The sequence below is a fragment of the Oncorhynchus clarkii genome, unplaced genomic scaffold (assembly GCF_045791955.1).
Source record: "Oncorhynchus clarkii lewisi isolate Uvic-CL-2024 unplaced genomic scaffold, UVic_Ocla_1.0 unplaced_contig_3130_pilon_pilon, whole genome shotgun sequence".
NCBI classification, from domain to species: domain Eukaryota; kingdom Metazoa; phylum Chordata; class Actinopteri; order Salmoniformes; family Salmonidae; genus Oncorhynchus; species Oncorhynchus clarkii.
Window position 1 is genome coordinate 225,001 of NW_027261144.1, and position 15,000 is coordinate 240,000.

At 47.7% G+C, this 15,000-nt stretch overlaps 1 protein-coding gene across 1 annotated transcript in view; it reads left to right on the plus strand.

Moving 5' to 3' along the window:
- The window catches only part of LOC139405218 (UPF0764 protein C16orf89 homolog), a 4,531-nt gene extending 4,171 nt beyond the window's left edge, over window positions 1–360 (plus strand). The window contains exon 7 of the mRNA XM_071147648.1: window positions 185–360. Coding sequence (XP_071003749.1) covers window positions 185–288 — 104 coding nt within the window. The 3' untranslated portion in view covers window positions 289–360. The remainder of the gene's footprint in view (window positions 1–184) is intronic.
- The last annotated feature ends 14,640 nt before the right edge of the window (window positions 361–15,000 follow it).

Sequence of the window (15,000 nt, forward strand, 5' to 3'; positions counted from 1 at the left end):
GCACGTGCACACACACACAGAGAAACAGCACGCGCACATGTACGCACGCACACACACACACACACACACACACCCACACACACACACACACACACACACAGAAACAGCCCAGGAAAACACACTCAGAAAAACAGAACCCAGCTTCAATACTGTTTTACTGTTCCATCTCCCCTCCTCCCTCCAGATGGCTGTTCCAGTCACATAACAGGCGTGTCAGTGAGCGCTCTGGGAGGATACCTCAACTACTACCTGACAGAGCAGGACATCACCAAGAGACCACTCACCTGAATGTCAACCACCCTTCACCTGGCTGTGTGACCCTTCACCTGGATGTGTGACCCTTCACCTGAATGTGTGACCCTTCACCTGAATGTCAACCACCCTTCACCTGGCTGTGTGACCCTTCACCTGGCTGTGTGACCCTTCACCTGGATGTGTGACACTTCACCTGAATGTGTGACCCTTCACCTGGCTGTGTGACCCTTCACCTGAATGTGTGACCCTTCACCTGGCTGTGTGACCCTTCACCTGAATGTGTGACCCTTCACCTGGCTGTGTGACCCTTCACCTGGCTGTGTGACCCTTCACCTGGCTGTGTGACCCTTCACCTGGATGTGTGACCCTTCACCTGGATGTGTGACCCTTCACCTGGCTGTGTGACCCTTCACCTGGATGTCAACCACCCTTCACCTGGATGTCAACCACCCTTCACCTGGATGTGTGACCCTTCACCTGGATGTGTGACCCTTCACCTGGATGTGGGACCCTTCACCTGGATGTGTGACCCTTCACCTGAATGTCAACCACCCTTCACCTGGATGTGTGACCCTTCACCTGGCTGTGTGACCCTTCACCTGGATGTGTGACCCTTCACCTGGATGTGTGACCCTTCACCTGAATGTCAACCACCCTTCACCTGGATGTGTGACCCTTCACCTGAATGTGTGACCCTTCACCTGAATGTGTGACCCTTCACCTGAATGTGTGACCCTTCACCTGGACATGTGTCCCAAATAGCACCCAATTCTTTACTTATACCACTACCTCTGACCAGGCAAACCCATAGGGCTCTGGTGAAAAGTAGTGCACTATGTAGGGCAGTGTGTATCCATCCTCTCTTGGGGACACCCAGTCGTTCTATGGGTTTCATCTATTCCACAGCACCAGGGGTGGAAACCACTTAACTAGAACTTTAAAGTCATTTTACTTCAGTCGTTTTTGGAGGAATCTGTTACTTTACTATTTATATTTTTGACAACTTGTACTTTTACTTCACTACATTCCTAAAGAAAATAAATGCACTTTTTCCTCCAGACATTTTCCCCGACACCCAAAAGTACTCGTTACATTTTGAATGCTTAGCAGGAGAGGAAAATGGTCAAATTCACGCACTTATCAAAATAATATCCCTTGGTCATCCCTACTGCCTCTGATCTGGCGGACTCACTAAACAGAGAACATCCCTGGTCATCTCTACTGCCTCTTATCTGGAGGACTCACTAAACAGAGAACATCCCTGGTCATCCCTACTGCCTCTGATCTGGCAGACTCACTAAACAGAGAACATCCCTGATCATCCCTACTGCCTCTGAGCTGGAGGACTCACTAAACAGAGAACATCCCTGGTCATCCCTACTGCCTCTTATCTGGAGGACTCACTAAACAGAGAACATCCCTGGTCATCCCTACTGCCTCTGATCTGGAGGACTCACTAAACAGAGAACATCCCTGGTCATCCCTACTGCCTCTGATCTGGAGGACTCACTAAACAGAGAACATCCCTGGTCATCCCTACTGCCTCTGATCTGGAGGACTCACTAAACAGAGAACATCCCTGGTCATCCCTACTGCCTCTGATCTGGAGGACTCACTAAACAGAGAACATCCCTGGTCATCCCTACTGCCTCTTATCTGGCAGACTCACTAAACAGAGAACATCCCTGGTCATCTCTACTGCCTCTGATCTGGAGGACTCACTAAACAGAGAACATCCCTGGTCATCTCTACTGCCTCTGATCTGGAGGACTCACTAAACAGAGAACATCCCTGGTCATCCCTACTGCCGCTGATCTGGAGGACTCACTAAACAGAGAACATCCCTGGTCATCCCTACTGCCTCTGAGCTGGAGGACTCACTAAACAGAGAACATCCCTGGTCATCCCTACTGCCTCTGATCTGGAGGACTCACTAAACAGAGAACATCCCTGGTCATCCCTACTGCCTCTGATCTGGCAGACTCACTAAACAGAGAACATCCCTGGTCATCCCTACTGCCTCTGATCTGGAGGACTCACTAAACAGAGAACATCCCTGGTCATCCCTACTGCCTCTTATCTGGAGGACTCACTAAACAGAGAACATCCCTGGTCATCCCCACTGCCTCTGATCTGGAGGACTCACTAAACAGAGAACATCCCTGATCATCCCTACTGCCTCTGATCTGGAGGACTCACTAAACAGAGAACATCCCTGGTCACCCCTACTGCCTCTGATCTGGAGGACTCACTAAACAGAGAACATCCCTGGTCATCCCTACTGCCTCTGATCTGGTGGACTCACTAAACAGAGAACATCCCTGGTCATCCCTACTGCCTCTGATCTGGTGGACTCACTAAACAGAGAACATCCCTGGTCACCCCTACTGCCTCTGATCTGGTGGACTCACTAAACAGAGAACATCCCTGGTCATCCCTACTGCCTCTGATCTGGCAGACTCACTAAACAGAGAACATCCCTGGTCATCCCTACTGCATCTGATCTGGCAGACTCACTAAACAGAGAACATCCCTGGTCATCCCTACTGCCTCTGATCTGGTGGACTCACTAAACAGAGAACATCCCTGGTCATCCCTACTGCCTCTGATCTGGAGGACTCACTAAACAGAGAACATCCCTGGTCATCCCTACTGCCTCTGATCTGGCAGACTCACTAAACAGAGAACATCCCTGGTCATCCCTACTGCCTCTGATCTGGCAGACTCACTAAACAGAGAACATCCCTGGTCATCCCTACTGCCTCTGATCTGGCAGACTCACTAAACAGAGAACATCCCTGGTCATCCCTACTGCCTCTGATCTGGAGGACTCACTAAACAGAGAACATCCCTGGTCATCCCTACTGCCTCTGATCTGGAGGACTCACTAAACAGAGAACATCCCTGGTCATCCCTACTGCCTCTGATCTGGAGGACTCACTAAACAGAGAACATCCCTGGTCATCCCTACTGCCTCTGATCTGGCAGACTCACTAAACAGAGAACATCCCTGGTCATCCCTACTGCCTCTGATCTGGAGGACTCACTAAACAGAGAACATCCCTGGTCATCCCTACTGCCTCTGATCTGGAGGACTCACTAAACAGAGAACATCCCTGGTCATCCCTACTGCCTCTGATCTGAAGGACTCACTAAACAGAGAACATCCCTGGTCATCCCTACTGCCTCTGATCTGGAGGACTCACTAAACAGAGAACATCCCTGGTCATCCCTACTGCCTCTGATCTGGCAGACTCACTAAACAGAGAACATCCCTGGTCATCCCTACTGCCTCTGATCTGGCAGACTCACTAAACAGAGAACATCCCTGGTCATCCCTACTGCCTCTGATCTGGCAGACTCACTAAACAGAGAACATCCCTGGTCATCCCTACTGCCTCTGATCTGGCAGACTCACTAAACAGAGAACATCCCTGGTCATCTCTACTGCCTCTGATCTGGCAGACTCACTAAACAGAGAACAACCCTGGTCATCCCTACTGCCTCTGATCTGGAGGACTCACTAAACAGAGAACATCCCTGGTCATCCCTACTGCCTCTGATCTGAAGGACTCACTAAACAGAGAACATCCCTGGTCATCCCTACTGCCTCTGATCTGGAGGACTCACTAAACAGAGAACATCCCTGGTCATCCCTACTGCCTCTGATCTGGAGGACTCACTAAACAGAGAACATCCCTGGTCATCCCTACTGCCTCTGATCTGAAGGACTCACTAAACAGAGAACATCCCTGGTCATCCCTACTGCCTCTGATCTGGAGGACTCACTAAACAGAGAACATCCCTGGTCATCCCTACTGCCTCTGATCTGGAGGACTCACTAAACAGAGAACATCCCTGGTCATCCCTACTGCCTCTGATCTGAAGGACTCACTAAACAGAGAACATCCCTGGTCATCCCTACTGCCTCTGATCTGGAGGACTCACTAAACAGAGAACATCCTTGGTCCTCCCTACTGCCTCTGATCTGGAGGACTCACTAAACAGAGAACATCCCTGATCATCCCTACTGCCTCTGAGCTGGAGGACTCACTAAACAGAGAACATCCCTGGTCATCCCTACTGCCTCTGATCTGGTGGACTCACTAAACAGAGAACATCCCTGGTCATCCCTACTGCCTCTTATCTGGAGGACTCACTAAACAGAGAACATCCCTGGTCATCCCTACTGCCTCTGATCTGGAGGACTCACTAAACAGAGAACATCCCTGGTCATCCCTACTGCCTCTTATCTGGCAGACTCACTAAACAGAGAACATCCCTGGTCATCCCTACTGCCTCTGATCTGGAGGACTCACTAAACAGAGAACAACCCTGGTCATCCCTACTGCCTCTGATCTGGAGGACTCATTAAACAGAGAACATCCCTGGTCATCCCTACTGCCTCTGATCTGGAGGACTCACTAAACAGAGAACATCCCTGGTCATCCCTACTGCCTCTGATCTGAAGGACTCACTAAACAGAGAACATCCCTGGTCATCCCTACTGCCTCTGAGCTGGAGGACTCACTAAACAGAGAACATCCCTGATCATCCCTACTGCCTCTGATCTGGCAGACTCACTAAACAGAGAACATCCCTGGTCATCCCTACTGCCTCTGATCTGGAGGACTCACTAAACAGAGAACATCCCTGGTCATCCCTACTGCCTCTGAGCTGGAGGACTCACTAAACAGAGAACATCCCTGGTCCTCCCTACTGCCTCTGATCTGGAGGACTCACTAAACAGAGAACATCCCTGGTCATCCCTACTGCCTCTGATCTGGAGGACTCACTAAACAGAGAACATCCCTGGTCATCCCTACTGCCTCTGATCTGGAGGACTCACTAAACAGAGAACATCCCTGGTCCTCCCTACTGCCTCTGATCTGGAGGACTCACTAAACAGAGAACATCCCTGGTCATCCCTACTGCCTCTGATCTGGAGGACTCACTAAACAGAGAACATCCCTGGTCATCCCTACTGCCTCTGAGCTGGAGGACTCACTAAACAGAGAACATCCCTGGTCATCCCTACTGCCTCTGAGCTGGAGGACTCACTAAACAGAGAACATCTCTGGTCATCTCTACTGCCTCTGATCTGGAGGACTCACTAAGCAGAGAACATCCCTGGTCATCCCTACTGCCTCTGAGCTGGAGGACTCACTAAACAGAGAACAACCCTGATCATCCCTACTGCCTCTGATCTGGAGGACTCACTAAACAGAGAACATCCCTGGTCATCCCTACTGCCTCTGAGCTGGAGGACTCACTAAACAGAGAACATCCCTGGTCATCCCTACTGCCTCTGAGCTGGAGGACTCACTAAACAGAGAACATCTCTGGTCATCTCTACTGCCTCTGATCTGGAGGACTCACTAAACAGAGAACAACCCTGGTCATCCCTACTGCCTCTGATCTGGAGGACTCACTAAACAGAGAACATCCCTGGTCATCCCTACTGCCTCTGATCTGGAGGACTCACTAAACAGAGAACATCCCTGGTCATCCCTACAGCCTCTGATCTGGAGGACTCACTAAACAGAGAACATCCCTGGTCATCTCTACTGACTCTGATCTGGAGGACTCACTAAACAGAGAACATCCCTGGTCATCTCTACTGTCTCTGATCTGGAGGACTCACTAAACAGAGAACATCCCTGGTCATCCCTACTGCCTCTGATCTGGAGGACTCACTAAACAGAGAACAACCCTGGTCATCCCTACTGCCTCTGATCTGGAGGACTCACTAAACAGAGAACATCCCTGGTCATCCCTACTGCCTCTGATCTGAAGGACTCACTAAACAGAGAACATCCCTGGTCATCTCTACTGTCTCTGATCTGGAGGACTCACTAAACAGAGAACATCCCTGATCATCCCTACTGCCTCTGATCTGGAGGACTCACTAAACAGAGAACATCCCTGGTCATCCCTACTGCCTCTGATCTGGCGGACTCACTAAACAGAGAACATCCCTGGTCACCCCTACTGCCTCTGATCTGGCGGACTCACTAAACAGAGAACATCCCTGGTCATCTCTACTGCCTCTGATCTGGAGGACTCACTAAACAGAGAACATCCCTGATCATCCCTACTGCCTCTGATCTGGAGGACTCACTAAACAGAGAACATCCCTGGTCATCCCTACTGCCTCTGATCTGGCGGACTCACTAAACAGAGAACATCCCTGGTCACCCCTACTGCCTCTGATCTGGCGGACTCACTAAACAGAGAACATCCCTGGTCATCTCTACTGCCTCTGATCTGGAGGACTCACTAAACAGAGAACATCCCTGATCATCCCTACTGCCTCTGATCTGGAGGACTCACTAAACAGAGAACATCCCTGGTCATCCCTACTGCCTCTGATCTGGAGGACTCACTAAACAGAGAACATCCCTGGTCATCCCTACTGCCTCTGATCTGGAGGACTCACTAAACAGAGAACATCCCTGGTCATCCCTACTGCCTCTGATCTGGAGGACTCACTAAACAGAGAACATCCCTGGTCATCCCTACTGACTATGATCTGGAGGACTCACTAAACAGAGAACATCCCTGGTCATCCCTACTGCCTCTGATCTGGTGGACTCACTAAACAGAGAACATCCCTGGTCATCTCTACTGCCTCTGATCTGGAGGACTCACTAAACAGAGAACATCCCTGGTCATCCCTACTGCCTCTGATCTGGAGGACTCACTAAACAGAGAACATCCCTGGTCATCCCTACTGCCTCTTATCTGGAGGACTCACTAAACAGAGAACATCCCTGGTCATCTCTACTGCCTCTGATCTGGAGGACTCACTAAACAGAGAACATCCCTGATCATCCCTACTGCCTCTGATCTGGAGGACTCACTAAACAGAGAACATCCCTGGTCATCCCTACTGCCTCTGATCTGGCGGACTCACTAAACAGAGAACATCCCTGGTCACCCCTACTGCCTCTGATCTGGCGGACTCACTAAACAGAGAACATCCCTGGTCATCTCTACTGCCTCTGATCTGGAGGACTCACTAAACAGAGAACATCCCTGATCATCCCTACTGCCTCTGATCTGGAGGACTCACTAAACAGAGAACATCCCTGGTCATCCCTACTGCCTCTGATCTGGAGGACTCACTAAACAGAGAACATCCCTGGTCATCCCTACTGCCTCTGATCTGGAGGACTCACTAAACAGAGAACATCCCTGGTCATCCCTACTGCCTCTGATCTGGAGGACTCACTAAACAGAGAACATCCCTGGTCATCCCTACTGCCTCTTATCTGGCAGACTCACTAAACAGAGAACATCCCTGGTCATCTCTACTGCCTCTGATCTGGAGGACTCACTAAACAGAGAACATCTCTGGTCATCTCTACTGCCTCTTATCTGGAGGACTCACTAAACAGAGAACATCCCTGGTCATCCCTACTGCCTCTGATCTGGAGGACTCACTAAACAGAGAACATCCCTGGTCATCCCTACTGCCTCTGATCTGGAGGACTCACTAAACAGAGAACATCCCTGGTCATCCCTACTGCCTCTGATCTGGAGGACTCACTAAACAGAGAACATCCCTGGTCATCCCTACTGCCTCTGATCTGGAGGACTCACTAAACAGAGAACATCCCTGGTCATCCCTACTGCCTCTTATCTGGCAGACTCACTAAACAGAGAACATCCCTGGTCATCTCTACTGCCTCTGATCTGGAGGACTCACTAAACAGAGAACATCCCTGGTCATCCCTACTGCCTCTGATCTGGCCGACTCACTAAACAGAGAACATCCCTGGTCATCTCTACTGCCTCTGATCTGGAGGACTCACTAAACAGAGAACATCCCTGGTCATCCCTACTGCCTCTTATCTGGCAGACTCACTAAACAGAGAACATCCCTGGTCATCTCTACTGCCTCTGATCTGGAGGACTCACTAAACAGAGAACATCCCTGGTCATCCCTACTGCCTCTGATCTGGCCGACTCACTAAACAGAGAACATCCCTGGTCATCCCTACTGCCTCTGATCTGGCCGACTCACTAAACAGAGAACATCCCTGGTCATCCCTACTGCCTCTGATCTGGAGGACTCACTAAACAGAGAACATCCCTGGTCATCCCTACTGCCTCTGATCTGGAGGACTCACTAAACAGAGAACATCCCTGGTCATCCCTACTGCCTCTGATCTGGAGGACTCACTAAACAGAGAACATCCCTGGTCATCCCTACTGCCTCTGATCTGGAGGACTCACTAAACAGACAACATCCCTGATCATCCCTACTGCCTCTGATCTGGAGGACTCACTAAACAGAGAACATCCCTGGTCATCTCTACTGCCTCTGATCTGGAGGACTCACTAAACAGAGAACATCCCTGGTCATCCCTACTGCCTCTTATCTGGCAGACTCACTAAACAGAGAACATCCCTGGTCATCTCTACTGCCTCTGATCTGGAGGACTCACTAAACAGAGAACATCCCTGGTCATCCCTACTGCCTCTGATCTGGCCGACTCACTAAACAGAGAACATCCCTGGTCATCCCTACTGCCTCTGATCTGGCCGACTCACTAAACAGAGAACATCCCTGGTCATCCCTACTGCCTCTGATCTGGAGGACTCACTAAACAGAGAACATCCCTGGTCATCCCTACTGCCTCTGATCTGGAGGACTCACTAAACAGAGAACATCCCTGGTCATCCCTACTGCCTCTGATCTGGAGGACTCACTAAACAGAGAACATCCCTGGTCATCCTTACTGCCTCTGATCTGGAGGACTCACTAAACACAAACGCTTTGTTTTTAAATGATGTCTGAGTGTTGGAGTGTGTCCCTGGCTGTCCGTAAATAAATTAAAAACAGAAAATCGTGCTGTCTGGTTTGATTAATATCAGGAATTTGAAATTATTACTTTTGATACTTCAGTATATTTAAAACCAAACACTTTAAGACTTACTCAAGTAGCATTTTACTGGGTGACTTCTACTTGAGTCATTTTCTCTCTTTACTTTTACTCAAGTATGATATTTGGCTAGCACACCTGATTCAACTTGTCAACTAATCGTCAAGCCCTTTGACTACTTCAATCAAGTGACCTAGTTCAGGGCTACGACAACATTGTGTAAGGTCTGGGGGTTCCCAGGGAAGTGGTTTGAGAAGCCCTGATGTAGGGAATAGGGCTCTTTGGGACACAACACAGGGCTACAACAACATTGTGTAAGGTCTGGGCGTTCCCAGGGAAGTGGTTTGAGAAGCCCTGATGTAGGGAATAGATCTCTTTGGGACACAACACAGGGCTACGACAACATTGTGTAAGGTCTGGGGGTTCCCAGGGAAGTGGTTTGAGAAGCCCTGATGTAGGGAATAGGGCTCTTTGGGACACAACACAGGGCTACAACAACATTGTGTAAGGTCTGGGGGTTCCCAGGGAAGTGGTTTGAGAAGCCCTGATGTAGGGAATAGGGCTCTTTGGGACACAACACAGGGCTACAACAACATTGTGTAAGGTCTGGGGGTTCCCAGGGAAGTGGTTTGAGAAGCCCTGATGTAGGGAATAGGGCTCTTTGGGACACAACACAGGGCTACAACAACATTGTGTAAGGTCTTGGGGTCCCAGGGAAGTGGTTTGAGAAGCCCTGATGTAGGGAATAGATCTCTTTGGGACACAACACAGGGCTACAACAACATTGTGTAAGGTCTTGGGGTCCCAGGGAAGTGGTTTGAGAAGCCCTGATGTAGGGAATAGATCTCTTTGGGACACAACACAGGGCTACGACAACATTGTGTAAGGTCTGGGGGTTCCCAGGGAAGTGGTTTGAGAAGCCCTGATGTAGGGAATAGGGCTCTTTGGGACACAACACAGCTTTATTCATTTGTAGAGACATTGTAATTAAACAGAATTTTCTCCTATTTTAAGAAATTATAGTATGAAGAAATGAAGTATAGCAACTAAGAACATTTGAAAAGTGAGGCTCCTGGGCCTTTGTTCACCAGACTGTAGGCTAGCTAGGGGATAGATAGGGCCCTTTCTATTGGAGCAGACTGTTGGCTAGCTAAGGGATAGATAGGGCCCTTTCTATTGGAGCAGACTGTTGGCTAGCTAAGGGATAGATAGGGCCCTTTCTATTGGAGCAGACTGTTGGCTAGCTAAGGGATAGATAGGGCCCTTTCTATTGGAGCAGACTGTTGGCTAGCTAGGGGATAGATAGGGCCCTTTCTATTGGAGCAGACTGTTGGCTAGCTAAGGGATAGATAGGGCCCTTTCTATTGGAGCAGACTGTTGGCTAGCTAAGGGATAGATAGGGCCCTTTCTATTGGAGCAGACTGTTGGCTAGCTAGGGGATAGATAGGGCCCTTTCTATTGGAGCAGACTGTTGGCTAGCTAAGGGATAGATAGGGCCCTTTCTATTGGAGCAGACTGTTGGCTAGCTAAGGGATAGATAGGGCCCTTTCTATTGGAGCAGACTGTTGGCTAGCTAAGGGATAGATAGGGCCCTTTCTATTGGAGCAGACTGTTGGCTAGCTAAGGGATAGATAGGGCCCTTTCTATTGGAGCAGACTGTTGACTAGCTAGGGGATAGATAGGGCCCTTTCTATTGGAGTAGACTGTTGGCTAGCTAGGGGATAGATAGGGCCCTTTCTATTGGAGCAGACTGTTGGCTAGCTAGGGGATAGATAGGGCCCTTTCTATTGGAGCAGACTGTTGGCTAGCTAGGGGATAGATAGGGCCCTTTCTATTGGAGCAGACTGTTGGCTAGCTAGGGGATAGATAGGGCCCTTTCTATTGGAGCAGACTGTTGGCTAGCTAAGGGATAGATAGGGCCCTTTCTATTGGAGCAGACTGTTGACTAGCTAGGGGATAGATAGGGCCCTTTCTATTGGAGCAGACTGTTGGCTAGCTAGGGGATAGATAGGGCCCTTTCTATTGGAGCAGACTGTTGGCTAGCTAGGGGATAGATAGGGCCCTTTCTATTGGAGCAGACTGTTGGCTAGCTAGGGGATAGATAGGGCCCTTTCTATTGGAGCAGACTGTTGGCTAGCTAGGGGATAGATAGGGCCCTTTCTATTGGAGCAGACTGTTGGCTAGCTAGGGGATAGATAGGGCCCTTTCTATTGGAGCAGACTGTTGACTAGCTAAGGGATAGATAGGGCCCTTTCTATTGGAGCAGACTGTTGGCTAGCTAGGGGATAGATAGGGCCCTTTCTATTGGAGCAGACTGTTGGCTAGCTAGGAGATAGATAGGACCCTTTCTATTGGAGCAGACTGTTGGCTAGCTAGGAGATAGACAGGGCCCTTTCTATTGGAGCAGACTGTTGGCTAGCTAGGGGATAGATAGGACCCTTTCTATTGGAGCAGACTGTTGGCTAGCTAGGAGATAGATAGGACCCTTTCTATTGGAGCAGACTGTTGGCTAGCTAGGAGATAGACAGGGCCCTTTCTATTGGAGCAGACTGTTGGCTAGCTAGGGGATAGATAGGGCCCTTTCTATTGGAGCAGACTGTTGGCTAGCTAGGAGATAGACAGGGCCCTTTCTATTGGAGCAGACTGTTGGCTAGCTAGGGGATAGATAGGGCCCTTTCTATTGGAGCAGACTGTTGGCTAGCTAGGGGATAGATAGGGCCCTTTCTATTGGAGCAGACTGTTGACTAGCTAGGGGATAGATAGGGCCCTTTCTAATGCAGGATATAAGGAAAAAACAAGAGTAAATTGTTGAAAAACATTTTGCAACAGTCTGCGAATAATGAGTTCACCTCTGGAGACTCAACCAGTTGAGAGGGATGCATAACATGTGACGATCAAGGCAGTGTTGTTGTGGTAAATAGGTTCAGGAAAAATAAGACACCTCTGACTGAACACAGTAATATTTAGGGTTTGGAATGACTTTCTGAAATTTCCCTGGAATTGAAATGGAATCAACCCCAACCCTGTCGTCCACTTCATTCACTACCACAGAGACAGAATCACTCGTACCATGTACATTTTCTTTTTATTCTGTAGAAAAACAAATATAATTGAATATAGACTAAATAATGGTGACCATCTTTTTTAAACAAACGGTAAAAGAGAAGTTACAAAATCACTAAAACGTCAAAGTTTGAGTACAAAATCCCCCACCCGATTTCTTATATAGTGTACAACTTTAGACCAGAGCCCAGAGCAAGGCCTTTCTCCTCAGGAAGTTACAGCTGTATAGTGTACAACTTTAGACCAGAGCCCAGAACAAGGCCTTTCTCCTCAGGAAGTTACAGCTGTATAGTGTACTACTTTAGACCAGAGCCCAGAACAAGGCCTTTCTCCTCAGGAAGTTACAGCTGTATAGTGTACAACTTTAGACCAGAGCCCAGAACAAGGCCTTTCTCCTCAGGAAGTTACAGCTGTATAGTGTACTACTTTAGACCAGAGCCCAGAACAAGGCCTTTCTCCTCAGGAAGTTACAGCTGTATAGTGTACTACTTTAGACCAGAGCCCAGAACAAGGCCTTTCTCCTCAGGAAGTTACAGCTGTATAGTGTACTACTTTAGACCAGAGCCCAGAACAAGGCCTTTCTCCTCAGGAAGTTACAGCTGTATAGTGTACAACTTTAGACCAGAGCCCAGAACAAGGCCTTTCTCCTCAGGAAGTTACAGCTGTATAGTGTACTACTTTAGACCAGAGCCCAGAACAAGGCCTTTCTCCTCAGGAAGTTACAGCTGTATAGTGTACTACTTTAGACCAGAGCCCAGAACAAGGCCTTTCTCCTCAGGAAGTTACAGCTGTATAGTGTACAACTTTAGACCAGAGCCCAGAACAAGGCCTTTCTCCTCAGGAAGTTACAGCTGTATAGTGTACAACTTTAGACCAGAGCCCAGAACAAGGCCTTTCTCCTCAGGAAGTTACAGCTGTATAGTGTACTACTTTAGACCAGAGCCCAGAACAAGGCCGTTCTCCTCAGGAAGGTACAGCTGTATAGTGTACTACTTTAGACCAGAGCCCAGAACAAGGCCTTTCTCCTCAGGAAGGTACAGCTGTATAGTGTACTACTTTAGACCAGAGCCCAGAACAAGGCCTTTCTCCTCAGGAAGTTACAGCTGTATAGTGTACTACTTTAGACCAGAGCCCAGAACAAGGCCTTTCTCCTCAGGAAGTTACAGTGTCTACAGAGACAGGAAGCAGGCAGATCTAGACCACAGGTTAGTACTATAACCCCATAGGATTCTGGTCAAAAGTAGTACACTATATAGGGAACAGGGTGCCATAGAGCTCTGGTCTAAAGTAGGTCACTATGTAGGGAATAGGGTGCATAGAGCTCTGGTCTATAGTAGTGCACTATGTAGGGAATAGGGTGCCATAGAGCTCTGGTCTAAAGTAGTGCACTATGAAGGGAATAGGGTGCCATGTGAGACTAGTGTAAGGGTTGTAGTATAAGCATATGGACATACTCTCCTTTGAAGACACAACAAGCTCACACATATTATATAATAATATAACAATATATACAACAATATCAATATATATAACAATAACAATATATATATATATATATACACACACACTGAACAAAATGAAAACGCAGCATGGAAAGTGTTGGTTTCATGTTTCATGAGCTGAAATAAATGATCCCAGACATTTTCCAAATGTACAAAATGCTTATTTCTCTTAAATCATCCTCACCAGGGTCTTGACCTGACTGCAGTTCGGCATCGTAACCGACTTCAGTGGGTAAATGCTCACCTTTGATGGCACACTGGCACTCTGGAGAAGTGTGCACTTCACGGATGAATCCAGATTTCAACTGTACCGGGCAGATGGCAGACATTGTGTGGGCGAGCGGTTTGCTGATGTCAACATTGTAAACAGAGTGCCCCATGGTGGCGTTGGGGTAATGGGCAGGTATAAGCTACGGACAACGAACACAATTGCAATTTTATCGATGGCGATTTAAATGCACAGAGATACCGTGACGAGATCCTGAGGCCCGTTGTCGTGCCATGATAACGCACAGCCCCATGTTACAACATTCCACAATCAACAGCCTGATCAACTCTATGTGAAGGAGATGTGTTGCGCTGCCTGAGGAAAACGGTCACACCAGATACTGACTGGTTTTCTGATCCACACTCCTAGTTTAAAAAAAGAAGAAGATATTTGTGACCAACAGATGCATATCTGTATTCCCAGTCATGTGAAATCCATAGATTGGGTCTTAATACATTCAGTTCCATTGACTGGTTTCCTCACATGAACTGGAACTGAGTAACATCTTAGATGTTGTTATGTTGTGTTTATGTTGTGTTTATGTTGTGTTTATATTGTGTTTATGTTGTGTTTATGTTGTGTTTATATTGTGTTTATATTGTGTTTATGTTGTGTTTATATTGTGTTTATATTGTGTTTATATTGTGTTTATATTGTGTTTATATTGTGTTTATGTTGTGTTTATGTTGTTGTGTTTATATTGTGTTTATGTTGTGTTTATGTTGTGTTTATATTGTGTTTATGTTGTGTTTATGTTGTGTTTATGTTGTTGTGTTTATATTGTGTTTATGTTGTGTTTATGTTGTGTTTATGTTGTTGTGTTTATATTGTGTTTATATTGTGTTTATATTGTGTTTATGTTGTGTTTATGTTGTTGTGTTTATATTGTGTTTATGTTGTGTTTATGTTGTGTTTATATTGTGTTTATATTGTGTTTATGTTGTGTTTATATTGTGTTTATATTGTGTTTATATTGTGTTTATGTTGTGTTTATATTGTGTTTATGTTGTGTTTATGTTGT